General features: G+C 41.2%; 1 protein-coding gene across 3 annotated transcripts in view; it reads right to left on the bottom strand.

The window, feature by feature from the left end:
- The window catches only part of pde8b (phosphodiesterase 8B), an 86,478-nt gene that overhangs the window by 30,841 nt on the left and 34,743 nt on the right, over positions 1-20,894 (bottom strand). Inside the window, exon 1 of one of the 3 annotated variants that reach the window (XM_037117349.1) lies at positions 9,089-12,649. The exons of the other annotated variants lie outside the window; for them this stretch is intronic. Coding sequence (XP_036973244.1) covers positions 9,089-9,370 — 282 coding nt within the window. The 5' untranslated portion in view covers positions 9,371-12,649. Of the gene's footprint in view, positions 1-9,088; positions 12,650-20,894 lie in introns of those variants that run through there. 3 annotated transcript variants of the gene reach the window in all.

The following is a 20,894-nucleotide window of genomic DNA, read 5'->3' as shown; positions in this document are numbered from 1 at the left end:
TTCTTGATATTGTTGTTCAGAAACATCTTAAATCTAATACTTTCATGTTTGTGTATAAAGTACACGGAAGTCAAACTGGAGCGAAAGTAAAGTGAACTAAAGAGAAAGTCACCGACATGAACAGTTCTCGAGTTAAAGGTTTTAAGTTTCTGATAAACAAAGTATTTAGGTATCAAAAGTACAAGTTAATTACACATATAATTACATATACACATGTTATATATTAACTTAATCAGAAATGCACCGTCCACATTCTAACATCAGGACCTACAGTATTTTGGAATATGTGTGATAGTATAAAGTTGTGATACTTGGATTACGTTACAGATATTTTTTGACTAGTAATTAGTAACAAACAGGACACATTTTTAAAGTTACTCTCTTATCTGTTGGTACAATAAAGTCAGTGGGTTGGCGGGGGACTCTGACTGGAGCCGTGTAGATTTTAGTCTAGATTTCTTTACATTTGGCAAATTAAAAGTTTGCCGGATTTACTGTCAGTAGTTTCTGTTTGTGATGAACTCATGGATGTACGGACAACTGTCACCGGATCACTTTGACTCTGAGAAAAACCTAAAAACGTGATAATTCTCAGTTAAGTTCTGCAGCTATAAGAAGCATCTTTGTCTCTGACTTTGACCGAGCTTTGTAAAGCAGCCAGTCATCAGATATCCAAGTTCTCTATTTCCGATCGTCAGCTGCCGCCTTCCCCTCGAGCAGTTTCTCTGCTGCTGCAGACGTTGGGTTTGAAAACCTCTGACGCAGAACTCAGACTGACTTTATAAATCCTGTCCTGCGTGTGCTGCCTTCTCCGGACTCATTCCAGCTCAGTCCACCGGGTCTTTGTCTCTCTCGGTGTGTTTTGGTGAAGCGCTTTGTAACGACGGCTCTGAGAGGTGCTGTATAAATAAACCCTTAATTACTCACTGGGGCTCAGGTACGTCATGTCACTGCATATACTGCAAACACGTTGTTATGATACAGATTAAACAGCGCTGCCATTATGGAGGGCTGCTCCGGCAGTTTATTCTGCAGAAACACAACGAAGCCAACAAAGTTACAGCATGTTTAACGTCTTCGTTTGAAGGTGTTTTCACTGTTTACCATGACGGTAGATTAGAGGGATGACAAGTGGGTTTACATTACAGCCGGAGAACAGAAAGGCCTGTTTACACTGACGGGCCAACGTCTAATCATTTTGGGTGAGTGACAGAGGGGGGAGTGGACCTTTCATCTGGACCGGACCTCCTGTGTGGGTCACTGCAGCCTCCAGCTGTCTGATCGTACGCATTATGTCACTCTCCTTCCATCTGAACGGCAGTGAGAGGTTATTTATTCTGTGTATTCAGAGAAATACCGAGCCGTCATCACGTCGCATTAGTCAGGCCCGGTTGTTTTTACGTGGATCACAGTCGCTCCTGTTATCTGCGGTGCTGCCGGCCTGCTGGAGGGCCCGGATGGACCCGAGGTCGGTGGCACTTATCTTCCTCGAGACTTCTCTCCACAGCAGTAAGTCGAGATAATCTCACACTGATCAACTGATACTCTGATGTGGGTTATCTTTATCACGCCAGCATCTCGGCTGCGACTGTAAAATCTGATACGACTCGACCAATAATAGCACAAAGTACAGACTGTTATTGTGCTCAGAACCAGGACCCGGTTAATCCAGCCAAGGAGGTTCTTGTTCTCACTGCGTCTGCTTGTTAGTTTGTTAGTTTGTCAGCAGGATTTCACAAAAACTACCGAACAGATTTAAACTAAACGTGTCTCGATCCAGAACAGACATCAGTACCTTCTGATGTGGGTCAGAATAAAAGGGACAGTTCAACACTTTTCTTTAACTTTGTTCTTTTTCTTTTACATTTCTATTCTATTCTCAGGAATAAAAAATAAATGTTAAGCAAATAAAGCTAAAGTATGTTTGTTCGGGTTAATAGTAATACTTATTTTAATGTATGAAGGTTCATCACAACCTTTTATTATTTGCATCCATATTTTATATAGATTTTTATTTACATTTTACTGTTTCATATTTCTTCTTTCTTTTACCATAAAAGCTTTTGTTATTTGAACAATTCATTTTATTGCATTTTGTGTTCTTTAAGTCTCATGTCTTAGTTTACATCACATGTAACGCCCACTGAATTGCATTTTGACTCAATATAAAAGAAATTTGATTGATTTACAGGTAGAATTTTTTGCTCTCTTGTCACAACACCGTCCTTATGCTCTGCTGAGGTTTAGGAATAAAAAACATGTGGTTAATGTTTGATAAACATCATGGTTTGGGGTCAAATACCTGTTTTGGTCGCCATGATCTCAGATGGAGATGATCTGACTTCTCATGAAAAATAGCTGGTTATAGTCGCCACAATAAACTCTTTAAATTTCATCAGGTCTTGTTTAATTGTCACCATTTAAAGTTTGCAGAATTCTCTATCGGTAGTTTCTGTTCCAGATAAATCCATGGATGAACAGCTAACTGTCACTGGATCACTTCAACACTGAATAAAACTTAAAAACTTGATGATTCTCAGTTCTCAGCCTCTCTTAGAAATATCACAAGATAAAAAGTGGATCTTTTTAAGGAAACCTGCAGACGTCTCCATCCATGATCGTCACCACCAGAACAGGAATTAAACCTCAGCAGAACAGAAGCACGACGTCGTGATGAGAGAGAAACAAAGTTCAGCCTCAACAAGAAGAAAGAAGCAACAGAGAGAAACGTTCAGATTCAACATATCTGAGGTTTAGCAGAAACGTACAAGACTAACATTTCCTTCAGTCGTAGTAACTACATGTTGAAAAGCAGAGTAACAAGACTTGAGACTACGCTCTGGTGAGATAACGTGCATGTAAACACACACCTACAGGAACTCCTTTGCATGTAAACAGTTGTCCTCGTCCAACATTCAAACTATTTTCCACTTCACAGCCTGATGACATTCCTGCTCACACACACACACACACACACACACACACACACACACACACACACACACACACACACAGGGCTCAGACTGTGTCCACACTGAGGAGGCGACATCTGAAAATATAGTTTAACACAATGTGAGTCTGCACTCAAACGGCCATTATCTTCCTAGAAGCTCAACTAGTTTTTCTTTTCCATGTTTTTCACTTCTGTTTACTTCTGAAGCTACTAAAAAAAACAAGAAAGCAATAAAAAAAAAAAAGGTCTTAAATAAATCTGAAACAACACTAAATGTCAGTTTAAGAAGAGTTGATGCTTTCAACACGGCGTCTGGACTTCAGCTGCCCTGTCAGGTCGACGTTTGGTCTCCGTCCACCTCTGACTGAGCAGGATCGAGGATTTACTACACTGATTTTTTTAAAATGATGCATCACACACAATCTCAAAAGCTCTTTTGTTTTGTTCACATGACAACAGATTTAAATTTATTCAGGCTGGAGTGTTTTCAAAATGAACTCCTCAAGTGTGAAAAACACAGCAGAGTACAGTCGACACAGTCTCTGTACAAACAGACTCTGCTGACAGTAAAAGTTCTGATCCAGTTTGTTTCCTCCAGCACAGTAACAGAGTTCAGGCTCTGACATGGACTCAGAGGATCAGAGTAAAAAGTCTCCCTCTGAAGGACATTTGTGCTCAAAGCTAACTGAAGCTCACGTCATATTAATAGAATTCAAAGACTATTAAAGTTAAAGGTAGAATCAGTAATTTTACAGAAAATTACTGGATAACAGTTATATAGATAAAAACACAGTAATTTGGTGTATAATGACATTCTGTTTCTGTTCTGTATCTGTAGTTATTGTAAATGTACTACATTATGTAATTTGACCATAATATAAGAGCAATGTGCCATTTTTTATGTTAACCCAAACAAATTGCCTATTTACATGTTAGCCTCTTAGCATGTTAGCATCTGTACCATGTCAGCCTGTTGTTAGCATGTGAGTCTGTTAGCATTCTGTTAGCCTCTTAGCCTGTTAGCATCTGTACCATGTCAGCCTGTTGTTAGCGTGTGAGTCTGTTAGCATTCTGTTAGCCTCTTAGCATGTTAGCATGTGTACCATGTCAGCCTGTTGTTAGCATGTGAATCTGTTAGCATTCTGTTAGCCTTTTGGCATGTTAGCATTACTATATATTATTGCTCAATCACTGTATGTTGCTATACTCTGATTACAGAATTTCTTTCTATTGCACCTTTTTTTCTTACACACACCTCAGAATGCCAGTTATATTCCAGATATCTTCCCATCATGCATTGCAAAATCTTAAGTACAATAACAAACAATTTCCCACCTCTTGACAAACTTTTTTTTTTATCAGTTCTTCATGTTAAGTCGCAAAAACATCGGCAACAATCATTCTGTTGATCACAAATGAAGTGTTCTATGATGTAATGAGTGTAATTTACATTTATGATATAAACAGGATAAAAAAACATGTTTTTCAAAAGAGCTACACAACAGATTCACCTGACAAAACTCAGATTATGACTGGAGTGTGATCAGAACTCCTTCAAAACGTCTTCACGAGTCTCTGTTAGTTTAAAGAGTCTCTTTTGTCTTTTCGACTACTTCTTGTGATCTGTAAACTTTTTCTTCTCCAGCCACAGATTTTATCATCACACTGGTGTTCGGATTTATTCTGTCGCCGTCCTGTTCATCATTCTGTTTCCTTTCTTATTATCACCATTCTGTGTTTGCAAAGACAAACAAAGACAGAAAAACACTTTCTGCAAACTGTTGTCAGATTTTCAGAACTGCACGATTAGTTCCAGAATTTTTTTTTTCCAGGACACAGAACCTGTTTTGTTCGCGATCACTGCTCTGTATGTTCTTACACCCTGCAGCCATCTCTGCACAGGACACCAGCATCAGCTCCTCACATGCCACCGTTCACACTCCGTCCTGACCCGAGGGCTCAACAGATGACTTGTGTATACAAACATGCACACACACACAAACACACACACGGCAGTGTGATCAACACCGCGGCTGATTTTGAAGATCCTGCAGGGAACGGCAGATGGTTTTAATAATAAATGGTATCATTGATCCTCGGAGAGAGAGAGAGGAACTGAGGGAAGAGCAGCTGACGAACCAGAGAACACAGCGACTGTGAGACCCTCAGCTAATGACACAAGTCTGTTAAAGGTCAGCAGGAACACTTCGGAACCAAAAATTAAAATCAAAACTGCAGAAATGATATAAAGTCAGGTGCAGTGTCGTTCAGTAGCCCACAGAACAGTTCTGGAGCTTCACAGTCAAACAGAGTTCTGCTAAACAACTGGAGCAGCTGGAGACTTTAGAGAAGAGAGAAACAACAACAACAAGCTCCAGATCCCAAACTGAGAGTTTCACTCCCTTAAAAGGCTCAAATGAATGTGTCCAAGATGAGCGTTGATAGTTCAGAAATAATTCATAGCTTTCCTACTAAAAAGCAGAGCGAGCCGGGAAGTTGTTGAACGATAACGTTGATTAAATTTGTTGTTTCACATTGACATACGGCCCTCAGTGCCTCTGGACTGTCACTATTCATGGTCTTTAGGTGGTGAAAACATAAATATTCCTCAGGTTAACTACATGAACAGGACTTATAACCTGGAACGCAGCAGTGATGTCAGAGGAAAATGGCCGCTGTGCGTCTAGTGGAGATCTGTTCTGCAGTTTTTGTGTTTTCCTTTTGACAAACTGACGTGATAAAGGTCTGTTTTATCCTGTAAGATCCGATCCAGGCCTGAAAGAGTTACTCTCCTCTGAGGGTCTGCTGACACCATCATCTGCTGCACCGCTTCTTAACCAAACACAGCGATATCCTCTGGGGGTCGATCATAAATATGAAGAAGTATCTGTTCACATGCTCCCTCATGACAAGACATGTACACAACCGCACAATGATCTTTAGACCGATGATCTGATCCCCCAAACAGTCCGAGCCGCTCTCAGTGTTCACATTCACTTATTAATACGTATAATCTCCGTTTATCAAGACGAGGATGACGATAAGCCACGTTTCACAGCCTGTTATATAACATTAAAGCGTTCTGTCGTCCAGCTAATACAAAGCTCTTTGTCCTAAAACACTTAACATACATTTCACTTATATAACATGAATGAAACATGGACGTCTTCACCCGACAGCAGCGTTATATCACTGTGACATTCACATGAAATCTGAATTCGAGCTGCAGCCAATGATTATGGGGTGAAATGATGTCTTTAAATGTTTGATTTTGTCCACAACATAAATAAGTTCAGTTTAAGGTCAAAGAGGAGGAAAAACCTTCAGGAAATATTCACATTTAAGAACCTGGAATCAAAGAAAAATACTCGAAATCACAGAGAACATGAGCTCCTCGTTGCTGCAGAACTCGCTTGAGAATAATCATGTTTTTAGGTTTTCTCCAGTATAAAGTGATCAAGTGATAAATGTCCATACGAACATGAGTTCACTGCAAACAGGAAGTGCTAACGGCTAATTCTGCTAATATTAATGGAGCTGTTCACCAGAATGCAAACAAATACAGGCTAAAGAACATGAGGATCAATGTGTAGCATAAAGCTAACTGAGACCACATTCATGTATTTTATATCAAGCTGCAACTAATGATTATTGTCATTGTGGATTATTTTCCACATTAATTGATCTTTAAAATGGAGATAAATGTTTCCTTACAGCGTTCACGCAGGAGGAAAGAAACCAGAAATATTCACATTTAACCAGCTTATTCTTTTTCTGAAATTGACTCAAACCAATTGATCGATTATCAAAAAATAGTTGATTCATCATTTTTTCTTCCTTCCTCCGGCAGCTTCGTCAGTGGAGGATTTTCTGCTGTTCTCTGTTTTGAATCATTTAAATCTGAACATCAGCTGCAACTATTGAGTATCTTCATTGTTGATTATTTTCTTGTTTATAAAACGTCAGATAAAAGCTGGAAAAAGACAAAGATAACATCCTCAAACTCCGACGTTCAGTTAAAATTCACAGAAGAACAAAGAAACTATAAAATATTCACATGTTCGAAGCTGCAATCACAGAATTCTGAACTTTAGTCTTAAAAATTCACAACTGATTAATCATTTACTAAACCAGCTGGTGATTAAATAATTAAACTAATCGATTAAAGTTCGACTGGAGGAGGCATCAGTGTGAAGTCGCATGAAGATCAACTGTAACCCATCGAGTGTCGGGTCGGTTCTGACCTCCTGACCGTCTTGTGGTCTAAATGTGAGCGACAACAGAAGCTTGTTTACACACTCTGATCAATATGAGCAACAATGAAGTGCATCTAGTTGATCAGTTCTTACGTAACGTGACAGCCGGCCTCAAAGTGTCACCAGTCAGAAGATCATCTGCTTTTCTAACTCAGAACAAAGATAAACTCTTGTTCTTCTAGTTTCCTGACGTCTTTATTCGACCACAAACTGCTTCAAAACAAGGAAAAGTTCTGCATCCAAAATGTTACAGAAGTCATTGATCAGACAAATATCAGCCGATTGACGTAAAAGTACTCACTGTTACTGTGCAGCCGTTCAGGAAATCAATACTTTACACAACTTATTATATGAAAACTGATAAACTGATGAAAACGCAGCTTTTGTAACGTTGTTAAAGGTGAAGTCAGCGATCACTGTAACAGCTTTAAATGATTTATAAATGATTCATAATCAATCAATATCTCATCTTACCCTGTAACATATTTAACGGAGCATGGCGAGAAGTAATAAAGTAGATCAGATACTGTAGAGTAACAAAATAAACTGTAAAACTGTCAGGGAACTTTTTATGACTTCAGAAAACTTCAATTAAATTTGCTGATAACAACTTTTACTTAAGTGAGGTTTCAAATGCAGGACTTGTACTTGTAGTGGAGTATTTGATCAGCGTGGTATTTGTACTTTTACTACACGATCTGAATACTTATATATCCGCACAGTGCAGCAAAGACCTGAGAACATTTAAGTATTATATCATATCAAGATGATGATGATGACAGAATATTCAAATATAAGTAAAAGTCATTGACACGCAAAATGTAGTAAAATATAAAAAAGTAAAAGTACTCACTGTGAACCCACTCAGAGGGTCAGTACTTTATACAGTAACTGTGTATTTAATTACTCTGCCTGGTATGTTGGAATGTAAGCAGCTTTTTAACGATGTTGTGGGTCAGAGATCATTTCAACGACTTTATAAACTGTTTTAATACAACACGTATTTTATCAGACGACATCGTGGCTGCGAGTACATTTACTAGATACACGTCTGTGGTAATTGTACTTCATACTTCAACTCTGTAAAAACTGTGAGTACTTTCACTTCTCATACTTGAGGTTCAACACTTCAGCTGTTCTTGTAATTGTAGTGGAGTATTTTTAAATTACTTTAGGATGTGAGTACTTCACCACTGACGCTCTGTTGTCTCGTTAATAAACTCAGATCTGTGACTGACTGCAGAGGGCTCTGATTAAAGGAGCATTACGTAGAAATGTTAATGAGAGGGGAAAGATCTTTACTGGCCAACCAGATAATCAAAGTGTCACTGTGTTCATGACTGAACAAACAAACTGACCTCACAGGACAACACGGATATACTGTTGCACTTTGTTGATACGTGGCGGACCCCGCCACCTGTCCAGCTTTCAAGCAGTGTTCTGGGACCTCATGTTGTTCAGTACTTATGTGTTATTACCTCATTAATACTACAGTTCTGGATTAAAACGACACATTGCTCCTTTAATAAAAGATTGATTGTGTCTTGATTTGTTCACAGAGGAGGAAGAGGCTCGGGCCTCCTCTGCTCACAGACAACAAACAAACAAACAAACAAACAAACAGTCAGACAGTCAGACAGACAGACAGTCAGACAGTCAGACAGACAGACAGACAGACAGACAGTCAGTCAGACAGACAGACAGACAGACAGACAGTCAGACAGACAGTCAGTCAGACAGACAGACAGACAGACAGACAGTCAGACGGGCCTCCTCACGTGCTGTGTGCTCTCACTACCCTCCGCTGCTGCTGAGGAGGAGGATGAAGATGAGGATGATGAAGATGAGGATGAGGATGGTTCTGATAACACACTGTTACCTTGACGCTGGTGTGGCTGGTCTGCGTCTCGGCCTCGATGCGGACGTGTCCCCCGCTGTTCTCCTTCCGATCCCGGCACGAGTTGTTGCGGGAGTGTCGGTTCTGGTAGGTGATGACGGACGGGATGGTCTCCGCCGCGTCGGTCTTGATGAAGAGCCCGTGCAGCGTGGCCGCGGTGCCCTGAGAGATGGTGGTGGTCTGGTGCGGGGAGTTGGACTCGTCCGAGTCTCGGCAGTAGATCACCCCGCTCTGAGAGACGTGGATACTGGGAGCGCAGCCCATTCCTCAGCGGTGCCGGAGCCGGAGCCGGAGCCGGGGCGCAGAGGAGAATCGCTCGGGTACCACCACCTTCCTGTCGGCCGCAGCTGCCTGCACACAGCCGGCGGTTTTCTCCGGGCATCGGCCGCGGGCTCTCCTCCGCACACCTCCGTCTGAGCACATGAAGGGACGGAGGGGAGGTGTCTCTAATTCACGCTGGGATCACATCCAGCACTGAGGCTCTGATGTTCGGCTTCCTGACGGCCTGTACCACCCGCTGAACGAGATGAGAGTCTGGACGGAACCACCTGGCTGCTCCTCATCACCTCCTCCTTCACATCCGGATCCGTCCGTCGTGTCTGTCCTCGGTCCTCCTCTGAGACATCATGCTCGTCTTTATGAAATCTCCTCTCTGTCTCCACTCCAGTTTATTCTGCTTGTCGATGATTGGCTGCGGTCCATCCCCCCTCTCTCTCTCCCTCTCTCTCTCAGTGTCTCTCTCTCTCTCTCTCTCTCTCATCCCTCCATCACGACCCCTCCGGTCTCCCAGGGCCCTCCTCCGGACTCCAGGGGTCGTTTAAAGCCTCTCTGTCCTGAATGAGACACGATGCTGTCAAGGGTGACGGAGGCTCGATGGAAATCCACCTCCCACCTCCTCCTTCTGCCTCTATTCATAGATCTCATGATAAAGACTCTCAGAGATCGTCTCTGTTGGGTCGGTTCTGGTCTGACCTCTGACCGTGGACTTGTCAGAAGAGGCCATCAGAACAAAGACCATCAACTAATGCTGCTTTTCCACCACAATCAGCAGGTCTACATGGTTTTTTTTTCAAAGACCACATTCCCACTTCCTGCAGACAAGACTGTGATTTTTATCTGACGTCATGTTTCACTCCAGAAACCAGAAACGACACCAGAAACAGTCAACAGAAGCGAGCAGCAGGTAGCGCAGAGGTGACGTGATGTTACCTGGACCACCAGTCTGTACATTTTACCACCACAGGATCCTGATGAGACGTCATCACTTTGCGTGGCGGGAAATAAGTCAGAATTTAGATCTATGGTTTAGATCAAAACTGAGCCGAGGTGATGAAGAAGAGTGAGTCCGGCTCAGCTGACCTGGTGCGGTGGCGGCTGGTGATCCAAATCTCAAGAACCAAAACCGACTGACTAGGTTGGACTGTTAGCACCATCACTGCAGTTCTGTCATGAGCTGCTGTCTCCTGCATCCAAGTCCGGCGCTTGTTCGACCCAACTGTCCACCCCGTCCTCCTCCCGATGAGCCGACTACGCCACCTGACTTCCTCCTTTGCAGCCATAACAATCACTACGTCCACTCGAGGTCACCGTCCAACAACAAACATGAATATGGATCATAACAGAGAGCTGAAGTCACCAGAACCAGCGGTGATGAAGAGAGACGGATCATTTATTGATCCTGTTTGAATTGTGTGATTAATCTCACACATGATGTTTGTTTGTCATCAGACTGAAGATACGTTATTATAAAGACGACGACTCAGCCGACAGTCGTCTCCTGACTTCACCACTGTCGAGCTGCTCCTGTATATCAGCAGCTCACAGAACTGAACCAGAACCAGATCTGCAGTCGTCAACATGAGCAGATTTATTGTGACGTTCATCTCGTTCACGACCTTTTCTGAACGGTGTTGGCTCCACGTTGGTGTTGAGACACACACAACTGCATGAAGTTTCACTTTAATCACAACAAACTTTATTGACACCATGTGTGATTCACGACACAAACAGGATCAAACATCTTTTTGTCTCTCGGTCGACTACTGAACACGTCTGATCCAAATGAAGGTCCCAGCGCTCTATAAGCTGCTTTCACAGTCGTCCTATAGAAACAGAAACTAAAGACAAGCTGTTGCTGTCATATATGACACAAATCCAAATAATATTCACAGGTGAGAAAGTTGGACCAGAAACATTTCAGCATGTTTTCCATGAAAAATGACTTGAAGCAGCTTCAGGGAACTTTTTTTTTGTTGTTAACTTCACCGGACATCAGCGCAGCTTCTTCCTCAGACTGTGACATGAGGAATAGTTTTAAATTCATGAGGTTGGATTAAAAGTTTCAACCTGAAACCGTCCAGACAGCCGTGTGAAGCCTCCCTCTGCTCCTGTTAATGATCAGCTGTCACTTCCAACATGTTCTGTCGCTTCATCCGGGTCAGAACATCGATCTCTCGGTCTGTGTTGAGTCCTGGTCCAGTGTTTCTCCTCTGAACTGAGACTGCCGTCAGACTGATCTCATCCAGTACTTTCAGTTTCATGAATCCAACAAGTAACAGAGCAAATATATATATTATTGAGAAAGAGAATAATTATAATAAATGTACAGAAATAATCAAACTTCTCGCTGACGTTCTCGTTTGTTTATAAAATTAAACTGAGACAGTTTCACAAACTGTTAAAAACTCTTTTTATTTTGTTTTTCTTAAACAACTGATTGATAATCAAGTTGTGATCAGTCAGTGGATCGTTAATATTTCCCACAGATTAAACAGTTAATCAATAGGTGAAGAATTACCTGGCAGGCGGTGAGATAATGATAATAACTGTTTGTCCTTTTGTATCATCAACAAATCTGTTTCTTTCAAAGTCAGTCGCAAAAAACTCACAAACACTGAGATCACGTTGATCTCATGTCAAACAATCACCTCAGTATGTCTCCTATGATCCAGGATCAATCGGATCGATCAGCACAGAGAACATGAAATCAGAACAGAGACATGAAGACACGAAGACGGACCAGTAAAATAAAGTAAGAGTGAAATCAGTGGAATAAAGGACTCTGCAGGAAACAGAAGATGTTAATAAAGTGTTGGATCATCATGGAAGAGTAAAATAAATATTAAGTAAAATCAATAAAAACATCTGCAGAGCGGGAATCAAAGATTTAAAGGTATCAATGCAACAAGAACAAGTCCAGACGAGAAGCTGAAACACTTTCTGGAGGATTTATCGATTGTAAGAAGAAGTCGAGTCTCTTCGTGTCTCTCCTGCCATCTTAGAAAACCTAAACTCTTGAGTTCGAATTTCTCCTCCAAATCTACGTAATGCTCCTTTAATCAAAACGCTCTGCAGCCACAGAAATGATTTAATCGACTGTAAACAAACACGACAGACACATCTGAATTTAGAATACTTCCTTCACTGCATCAGTGAAGGAAGTATTCAGATTCTAAATTAATATAAATTTACTCCACTTCACTACAAGAAGAACTGAAGTATCATCAGCAATTCTTACTTCAAGTATGAGAAGTAAAAGTTCTGCTTCAATATTTCCAGAGTTTAAAGTATAAATAAGTAAAAATAGGACAAAAACGTACAATGACAAATAGTAATCAAGTAAATGTACTAATCTGGTAAAACTTGTGTTATATTAAAGGAGCATTCTGTAGAAATATTAATGAGAAGAGACTGACTGAACTTTACTGTCTCTGAGGTGGTGGAGACCAAAACCAGAGTTCAAAGTGAGTGAACGGAGATGCTAATGTTGCTCGCTAACTGCTGACGTTAGCCACATTCTGTCTCTCTACATGCTGCTAACAGCTTTAATCTTCTGCACGGATGAATCATTCGTCTACAGTTTGAGTTTTATGTTTTCCTACTTCCTCTTATTTTTTCAGTTCAAACTGTTCACAACATTTTCTCTTTGTTTGTTTGTTAATTAGTCGTCTTCATTTAAGAATGTTTTTCAGTTAATCTTTGTCAGTTGGCCTCTTTGGTTCTGTTCGGTTCTGTTCGGTTCTGTTCCTTGTGTTCCCAGTCAGGGCCACTGCCAGGATTTTAGAACTACAGAGCTCCATAAAGAACATTTGGAAAAATAAAGTATAAATCTGTGTATTTCTCTGCATTTTGACACAAACAATAATCATTCAGGAAATAATATCAGTGACAGTAAACACATGAAAACTCAGATTCTGACAGAAGAAGGAAAGTAACAAATATTTTGACTTTAAATATGCAACTTATTTAAACTTATTTCTATGCTAAGAAGAGCTTATTAAGTAATTTTACTGTTAAGAAAAAATAAAATTGTTCATAAGACATTTATATAATCATTATAAAGGTTAAAGGAAACTGCTGCAACTCTTTAACGGCGTCCAAATAATGTTTGTAAATAAACTACACAGTATTTATTGCCATTTATAAATCATTATGAACATCAACTGCAACTTTCAATTAAATAATTGCTAATAAAAGAATTATAAAGCATGTTATTGCTTGTTAACAGTGTGAAATAACTGTAAATAAACTTTATTAACTATAAACTTGCATTTTTAATTAGTGTGAATGCTGAGTCAGCATTCACACTATTGTTCTTCTGGAATTTATTATTATTCTTCCGTACGTTTTTTGGCTCGCTTCTCCTTCTACAAACTTTTTGCTACAGAAACCATTCAACCATCAAAATGTTCAGCTTTTTTAGGACATGATGGCGACTATTTTTCTTTTTTCTACCTTTTCTACTTTTGCTAATATTCAGCTTTTTCTGCTAAATTTTTCCCATTCATCCTTATGGGGATTTTTTCAAATTTCATTCTGCTATAACTGCTCCAGCATGTGTGCAAACATTTTAAGCTCTTTATGCCTTTATCCTTTCACCTCTTCAACCTTTTTTCCACCTTTTTAGGCTCCTTCTGCCCTCTTACTCTACAATCTTTCTGCCTTTCCAGTCTTTTTTCACCTTTTTAAGCTCGTTCTACCCTCTTAAGCTACAGCTTTTCAACCTCTTCAGATATTGGACTTTCTGTCTTTTGATCTTTTTAAAATATTCTTTCCAGAAATATAAACAACATCACTTCGTTTAACAATGTCTCCTGTTACTCATTAAATAAATATTTTGACCATAACCATTACAGTTTTTTCAAAGATCGCAGGAGTTTGTCAGGCGTTTTCCCATTCATCCTTATGGGGACATTTTCATCTTTGGCTCTGCTCCTGCTCCAGCATGTGTGCAACCATTTTAAGCTCTTTATGCCTTTATCCTCTCACCTTTTCAACCCTCTCTCACCTTTTTAAGCTCGTTCTTCCCTCTTACTCTACAACTTTTTGGCCTTTTCAGTCTTTTTTCACATTTTTAAGCTCGTTCAGCCTTCTTAAGCTACAGCTTTTCAAACTTTTCAGATATTCATCTTCCTGCCTTTTCAACTCCTTCAAACATTCAACTTCATGTTCAGCTATGAAATTGTTACACTTTTTAAACTCTTTCAGCCGTCTTCAACCTTCCTGTCTCTTCATCTTCTTAAAATATTCATCTTTCTGTAATTTCAACTGCTTCAACCATTCCGCTTCCTGTGCAGCTATGGAACTGTTCAACTATCAATATGTTCAACTTTTTAAGCTCTTTCGGCCTTTAACTTTGCAACTTTTCCGGCTTTTCGACTTTTTCAACATTTCGCCAGGACGTTCAGCAGATTTCCAAGAGCGTTTCAGCCTTCAGCACTCACACTGTATTTTCGCAGGAAATACAATTTTTCTAGTTGTATATAATTGTTCGTCTTAATATGACAGATATCATAAGTATACAGATAAAAGCTGCCGGCCTGTTTGTGTCTGTGTTTATACTTTAACACATATAATTCATCATGACGTTGGTGAGTTTCACTAACAAACCGTCACATGTCCGGTCGTCACTGCTGATGAGCCGGGTTTTGACTTTTCATGCTAAATTGTGATCTATAAGACTTAAATATATGATTTACTGAGCATGTTTACTTTAACTTGTGATACTTTACTAATGACACTTCTGTACTTTTACTAAAGGAACTTCATGAACGCAGGAATCTTTCCTCTTGTTGTCGCGTCTTGAACTATTCAAACTGTGTTCTGTTTGTTTTTGTGGTTTTCTTGTGAATCTTTGTGTGTTTGTTGTGTTTTGAGCGACATCGTTCCCTCCACGATGCTTGAGATGAACATGAAGGGTTAAATGAATGACTGTAGGAATAATAAATACTTTTACTGGAGTAAAAAGGATGTAAACACTTCTTCCAGCTCTGCCTGTGTGTTCTTGTGTCAGATGAGCTCCTGCAGTGCGCCCCCTGGTGGCAGCTTCACACTCTGCCTCATCAGCAGCACATCAGATATTTATTGATTAACCATGTGGTGGTTTTAAGAATTATACCTCAAGTCATCAAATACACATGGATCTGATCATTTAGATATAAATCAACTTCCTCAAGAGTTAATAAAGAGGAAAGTTTTCACCTTTCTTTACATATGTGTCAGAATAATGAGCTCATCGTGTAAAGAAAAGAAAATATAATTTCATATCATAATTAATTAATTAATGGGAATTTTATAGTTAAGCTTTAGTTGATTGTTAAACTATGAAGTTATCGGTTATCGGGCTTGTAAAGGTTTATAAACATATTTAGCCATTTCTCATCAGAATCATTTGATAAAATAAAAAAACCTTTAACACGTAATCTGCAAAGTAACTAGTAACTTTATTTATCAAGTAACTGCGGTGGAGGGGAAGTGTGAAGTGCCAGAAATACTCAAGTTACTTAGTTACATTCTATTACTGCTTCTTCTTCACTACATTTCAGAGGGAAATCTGCTTTTTCACAGCTGTAGTTACTTTACAAGGCTTCACATACAGAACATTTACTGGCTTGTGAAATGTAACTAAGTGCAGCAGAACTTCAGTGTGAGCAGCAGAACTTCCTACCTTTCTGGGTCCATTTGGACGTGCAGCCCGCTCCTCTGCTGACGGTCCACTCATGTCTTACTTCCTGGATGTTTGTCAGAGTAACGTGGTCGTACGGTGAAGCGTCTCTGCTGACTGTTGGATCAGCTGTGGAGCTGCGAGGTGTCTGGCAGGTACTGACTCTCAGTCGGCCCCTGAACTTCACAACCTCCGAGGCTCAGCCTGCAGCGGCGGGCTCGGTGTCCGTGCGGCCCTAGTGTCCGCATCCAGGCTGGAGTCCAAGTAACTGTGAGTATTTACACCACATGTAACTTTATACTTGTACTCCACTGCTCCCACACGAGTGTCTGACAGCTTCAGTTACTATATTTACATTCACATTTACATTTGGGGCCTTTAGCAGACGCTTTTGTCCTTTTGGGAGGGAGTCCTGCTCTGGAAGATGTGGAAGATGGAGGGTGATTCTGCTGTCCTGACACTGGTCGGGAGTTCGTTCCACCACCTTTGTTTGCTCTCAGTGATGGCAGTACCAGTCGGCCCGCTGATGTAGAAGAGCGGAGTGCTCTCTCTGGGCTGTGTGGTCTGATCAGTGTTTGGAGGTGGACGGGTGCAGTTCTGTTGATGGCCTTGAAGGCCAGCACCATCATCTGGAATCGGATGTGGAAGCCAGTGGAGGAGGGGAGTCACATGGGAGAATTTAGGAAGAATGTAAACGAGGCGCGCTGCAGCGTTCTGGATACGTCTGAACTTTGACTAGTTCAGATTACAGATGTATTTATCTGTACTCGAGTATTTTCATTTCATGAAACAACAAGAATGACAGCAGTGCAGAGCTACAGCAGTGAGGCCAAAACACCGAGCTGAAAGAAGCTAAAACGCTCGGCAGAGCTGAGGAGTGATTCTCAGTCGGTTTACAGAAATGTTCAACAAACACACGTGACGATGTTTTCACGTCCACATGTGATGTTTTATCTGTTCATCAGGCGTCCCGGCAGTCCAGGATGCCGACGTGGCTGCGAAGAAAAACAGATGGTTTTATGCTTCATGGAAAAGATAAACTGATCCGTCTGTACCAGCAGAGATCAATCAATCACGGGCCACTGAGTGCATCCATTAGTCGAGCCTCGTTGAGGTTAACCAATCATGAAGTGCGTTCGAGGAATACGAGTATTCTCAGAACTGAGGATGAAGCTGCTGCTGGTGATGACGGCTGGAGGCTGTTTAGAAATCTCTACTCTCCTGAAAACATTCGTCTCTACGCTTCAAGTGAGAGACGAAACTCTGGCATCGAAGTGCTCCTTCAGTACGTTTCATCCTGAATGTGACGAAGATCCTGCAGATATAAAAGCCAAACGATTTAAAACCTTTGGTTACATTACGTCCTGACCGTGACCCTGTTCACACAGTTTACCTGGAGGAGGATTCAAAGAAATGTGGACGCTGGAGGAACCAGCCAGGAATCAGCCACGAGAGAAGAGACTTCTGTCCACAGGGGTCGCCACAACCAACAAAATAAAGTTCAGAGTGACTTTAATTTGTGTGTTTAGGCTGTGAAATGTATAAAGAATCAATGTTATCGTGCACATGTGTTAAGTTGCCCTCCAACAACATGGAAGAACTTATTCTAATATCAAATTTTCTTCCAGCTTTTGACTTTCCTTCTCCACATCTGAACACAAATATCTGAACTTTCTCCTCCTCACAGTTTTAAAAACAGGCTCGTTATTCCAGTTTGATGCATCTGAGGTGAATTCTGGATTATCGTTATTTGGCGTCATCGCACAGAGAGGGAGGCTGGAATGTGGAGAAAAGGCGTGTTAGTGTCTCGTATCTGCAGAGAGTTTCTGATTTTCTCTCTTTGTTGCTGCTCGGGACGCTTTACCAACCCAACATGTGTCTATTTGACGTCCTGGGAATGAGACTCAACAATCAACTGTCTTTGTGGTGCGTTCAGGAACAGCTGGGACAAATCCTACTGATTCTACCTTTAACTTTAATAGTCTTTGAATTCTATTAATATGACGTGAGCTTCAGTTAGCTTTGAGCACAAATGTCCTTCAGAGGGAGACTTTTTACTCTGATACTCTGAGTCCATGTCAGAGCCTGAACTCTGTTACTGTACTGGAGGAAACAGGTTGGATCAGTATCTGAACTTCTCCTGGAGGACAGACTGTGTTTTCTCCTCAGCATCTCCAGTTCGATGGATGATACTAGATGCAGAAACTGTTCTTGTGTCTGTGGCGCCTCCCTCAGGAGGGAAGGAGGAACAGGCTGTGATGAGCCTGCAGGGATGTTTCCAGACTCTGGACATGTATAATTCCTGGATGGAGGGCAGGTTGGTACCAGTGACTTTCTCTGCAGCTCTGATTGTTTGCTGTCATCAGTTTCTGTCCTGTTTGAACCCAAACACTGATAGACGTGCCGAGAACAGACTGGATCACTGCAGTAGAGATGCATCAGCAGCTTCACTCCTCACTTGATTTGCTTATTTAAAAGCCTCAAACTCAATCAGCGAAATATTACGAACTGAGCTGAACTGCTGTTTGACACACAGATTGAATTCTTCAGCCGGCCAGCAGAGGGCGTGAGAAGCACAGTAGATAATCTGTGACCAGCTCCGAACAGTCTGTGGGGGTTTTATTTCCAACCTGTCAGTATTCTTCTGTATCATGATCACAGACTGTGAGGAGCCGTGTGAAAGCAGGGGAGGACTGAGCGTCGACGGAAGCAAGAAAACACAACAAGTGTCACAAGATTGTCTCGATGAGAAACTGGGTTCATCTGAGAACGAGGTCAGATCCAACAACGGAGAGAGAAACAGGATCAGACTGGAAAACAATAATACATCAAACATCTGAAGACGACATGAGGCATGAAGTAGATGAACTGACTGTCTTGTGTCGACTGTTGTGTGTTGATTGTGTACATAAATGAGTTAAATAGGTGAGATGTTGTTGGTGGAGGACGGCGGAGGCTGAGGATGCTGACCGAGCGTCATGGTGTTTACCGGCAGGATGGATTTCTCTCTCTTCTGCTCAACTTGCAAGAATGTGTAGCTTACCCTGTTATGACATAAGCAGGCCTTTGTTTCCCTAAATCTGAATTATGCACGGCTGAACTGAATCCGTCTTACACACACACACACACACACACACACACACACACACGGCACAGACTGCTTATGTTACACTTTGAGGCATGGAGGAAGCTTTCACACTTGTTTGTGTGTTTGTCCATACGTACATGTGTACATACAGTACATGACGTCCATCACTTTCCATCCTCTGATCACTTTCATTCAATCAGCCAATAAAAATGTAAAGATTTTTCACTTCCTGTAAGACTTTTGATTGATTGATAAGGTTCAAACAGTCTGTTATAATAAAAGCGACTCTATAACAACAAGCGAACTCAAACTGGAGGCGCGGACGTCGTTCTTTCATAAACTGAATGTTCATATGTGAGAGGAGTCTTCCCACAAGCTTCTCTGATTTGTTTAATTTGCACGTCGTCGTCATTTGTTAGCAACTTTTAGACGAACAGGAACATTTTAACAAACACTGTGCATCAAGATATCTGGCTCGGTGTGCTGTTTGTTGTCCTACATGAATACATTTGATCTAACTCTATTTTTTCTGTAATTATGTGACGTTAAACATTACAAGGTGTAACTTGTAGCTCTGCTCATGGCTGCGAGCTAATTAGCACAGTTAGCCGTGAAGCTAGTGGCCTTCTTAGCAAACTGGAGTCTGTGTGGGCTGTTCTGGTGCCTCTGACTCAGTTTGTGTCCAGTTTGAATGAAGTGAGTTAAAACGAGTTAACGAGGTGATTAAACTCGTCTGAGTTCAGTCAGAGACAGAAACTTGTTGTATTTTTCTGTTCATAATGAAAATATGAGTCAAAATATTTCCTTTCTACACATTTCATGAGTTTATGTTGTTGACTTATTAGACTCAGTAGTGAACTGGCTGCTTCTCATCTCCCAGCTGTACTGCAGGGCTATCAGGCTAGCTGGTTAGCATGCTAACTTCAGTAAATATGTCTCTGATGCAGTAACTTTACATCTTTGTCTTTATTTCTACACTGTTGTTTCGTCACATTCTGCTGTTATCCTACAAATCCCCCCTTCAAGTTTTAAATGAATGTTATTTATTTCTCGCGTCCTGAACAAAGATCCAATAACCTCCTTCATCCACCAGAACAGCTGCGTGTCAAGACAAAGATCGCTCTCGCAGGCATCTGCACGTCGAACACGTCGGTGGCGATGGCAGGCGACGGTGCCGCAGATCACCGGGTAGAACTCAAAACGATACGATCAAACCCGGACCTGTCCGCTGCCTTCTCACCTCTCCCACCTTTTATATCAGCCCGAGCATCCAAGTGTTTCGACAGCAGACCATCCATAATGGCTGACAGTCTGTCGTGTGATAAGAAATGTAATTTTCTTAATACTGAAAATGGAAACTTGGTCTGAAGAATTGAAATTTTACAAAAGATCTGGGTTTTCATTAGCATGTGCTGTGTGCAGGCTGCGAGGCTGTTCATCAGTGTCAGGCGGAGACACAAGGAAACCTCACAGCGAAACCTCTCAGCCGCTCAGTCACAGCGTTTGGCTCGCGGCCCTGCGAGGCAGCATGTTCTGAATTTATATCAGCGTGTCTGATGCTATTATCTGTTGTCTCTGTTTATTTGTTTCAGTTTATAATCAACATTATCATATAAGAAGTAACAGCTGGTAATTGTTGTCATTCATATAAATCTCTCAGAGTTTCAGTCTTAATGAACGTGAGATGTCAGTAACTCAAAGCTCCAGGTTCTCTGTCTGACCTACAGATGTAAGATGTGGTGACAGCAGTACTGCTG

Source organism: Acanthopagrus latus, chromosome 12, assembly GCF_904848185.1.
Source record: "Acanthopagrus latus isolate v.2019 chromosome 12, fAcaLat1.1, whole genome shotgun sequence".
NCBI classification, from domain to species: Eukaryota; Metazoa; Chordata; class Actinopteri; order Spariformes; family Sparidae; genus Acanthopagrus; species Acanthopagrus latus.
This window is presented reverse-complemented; position numbering and strand designations above follow the sequence as displayed.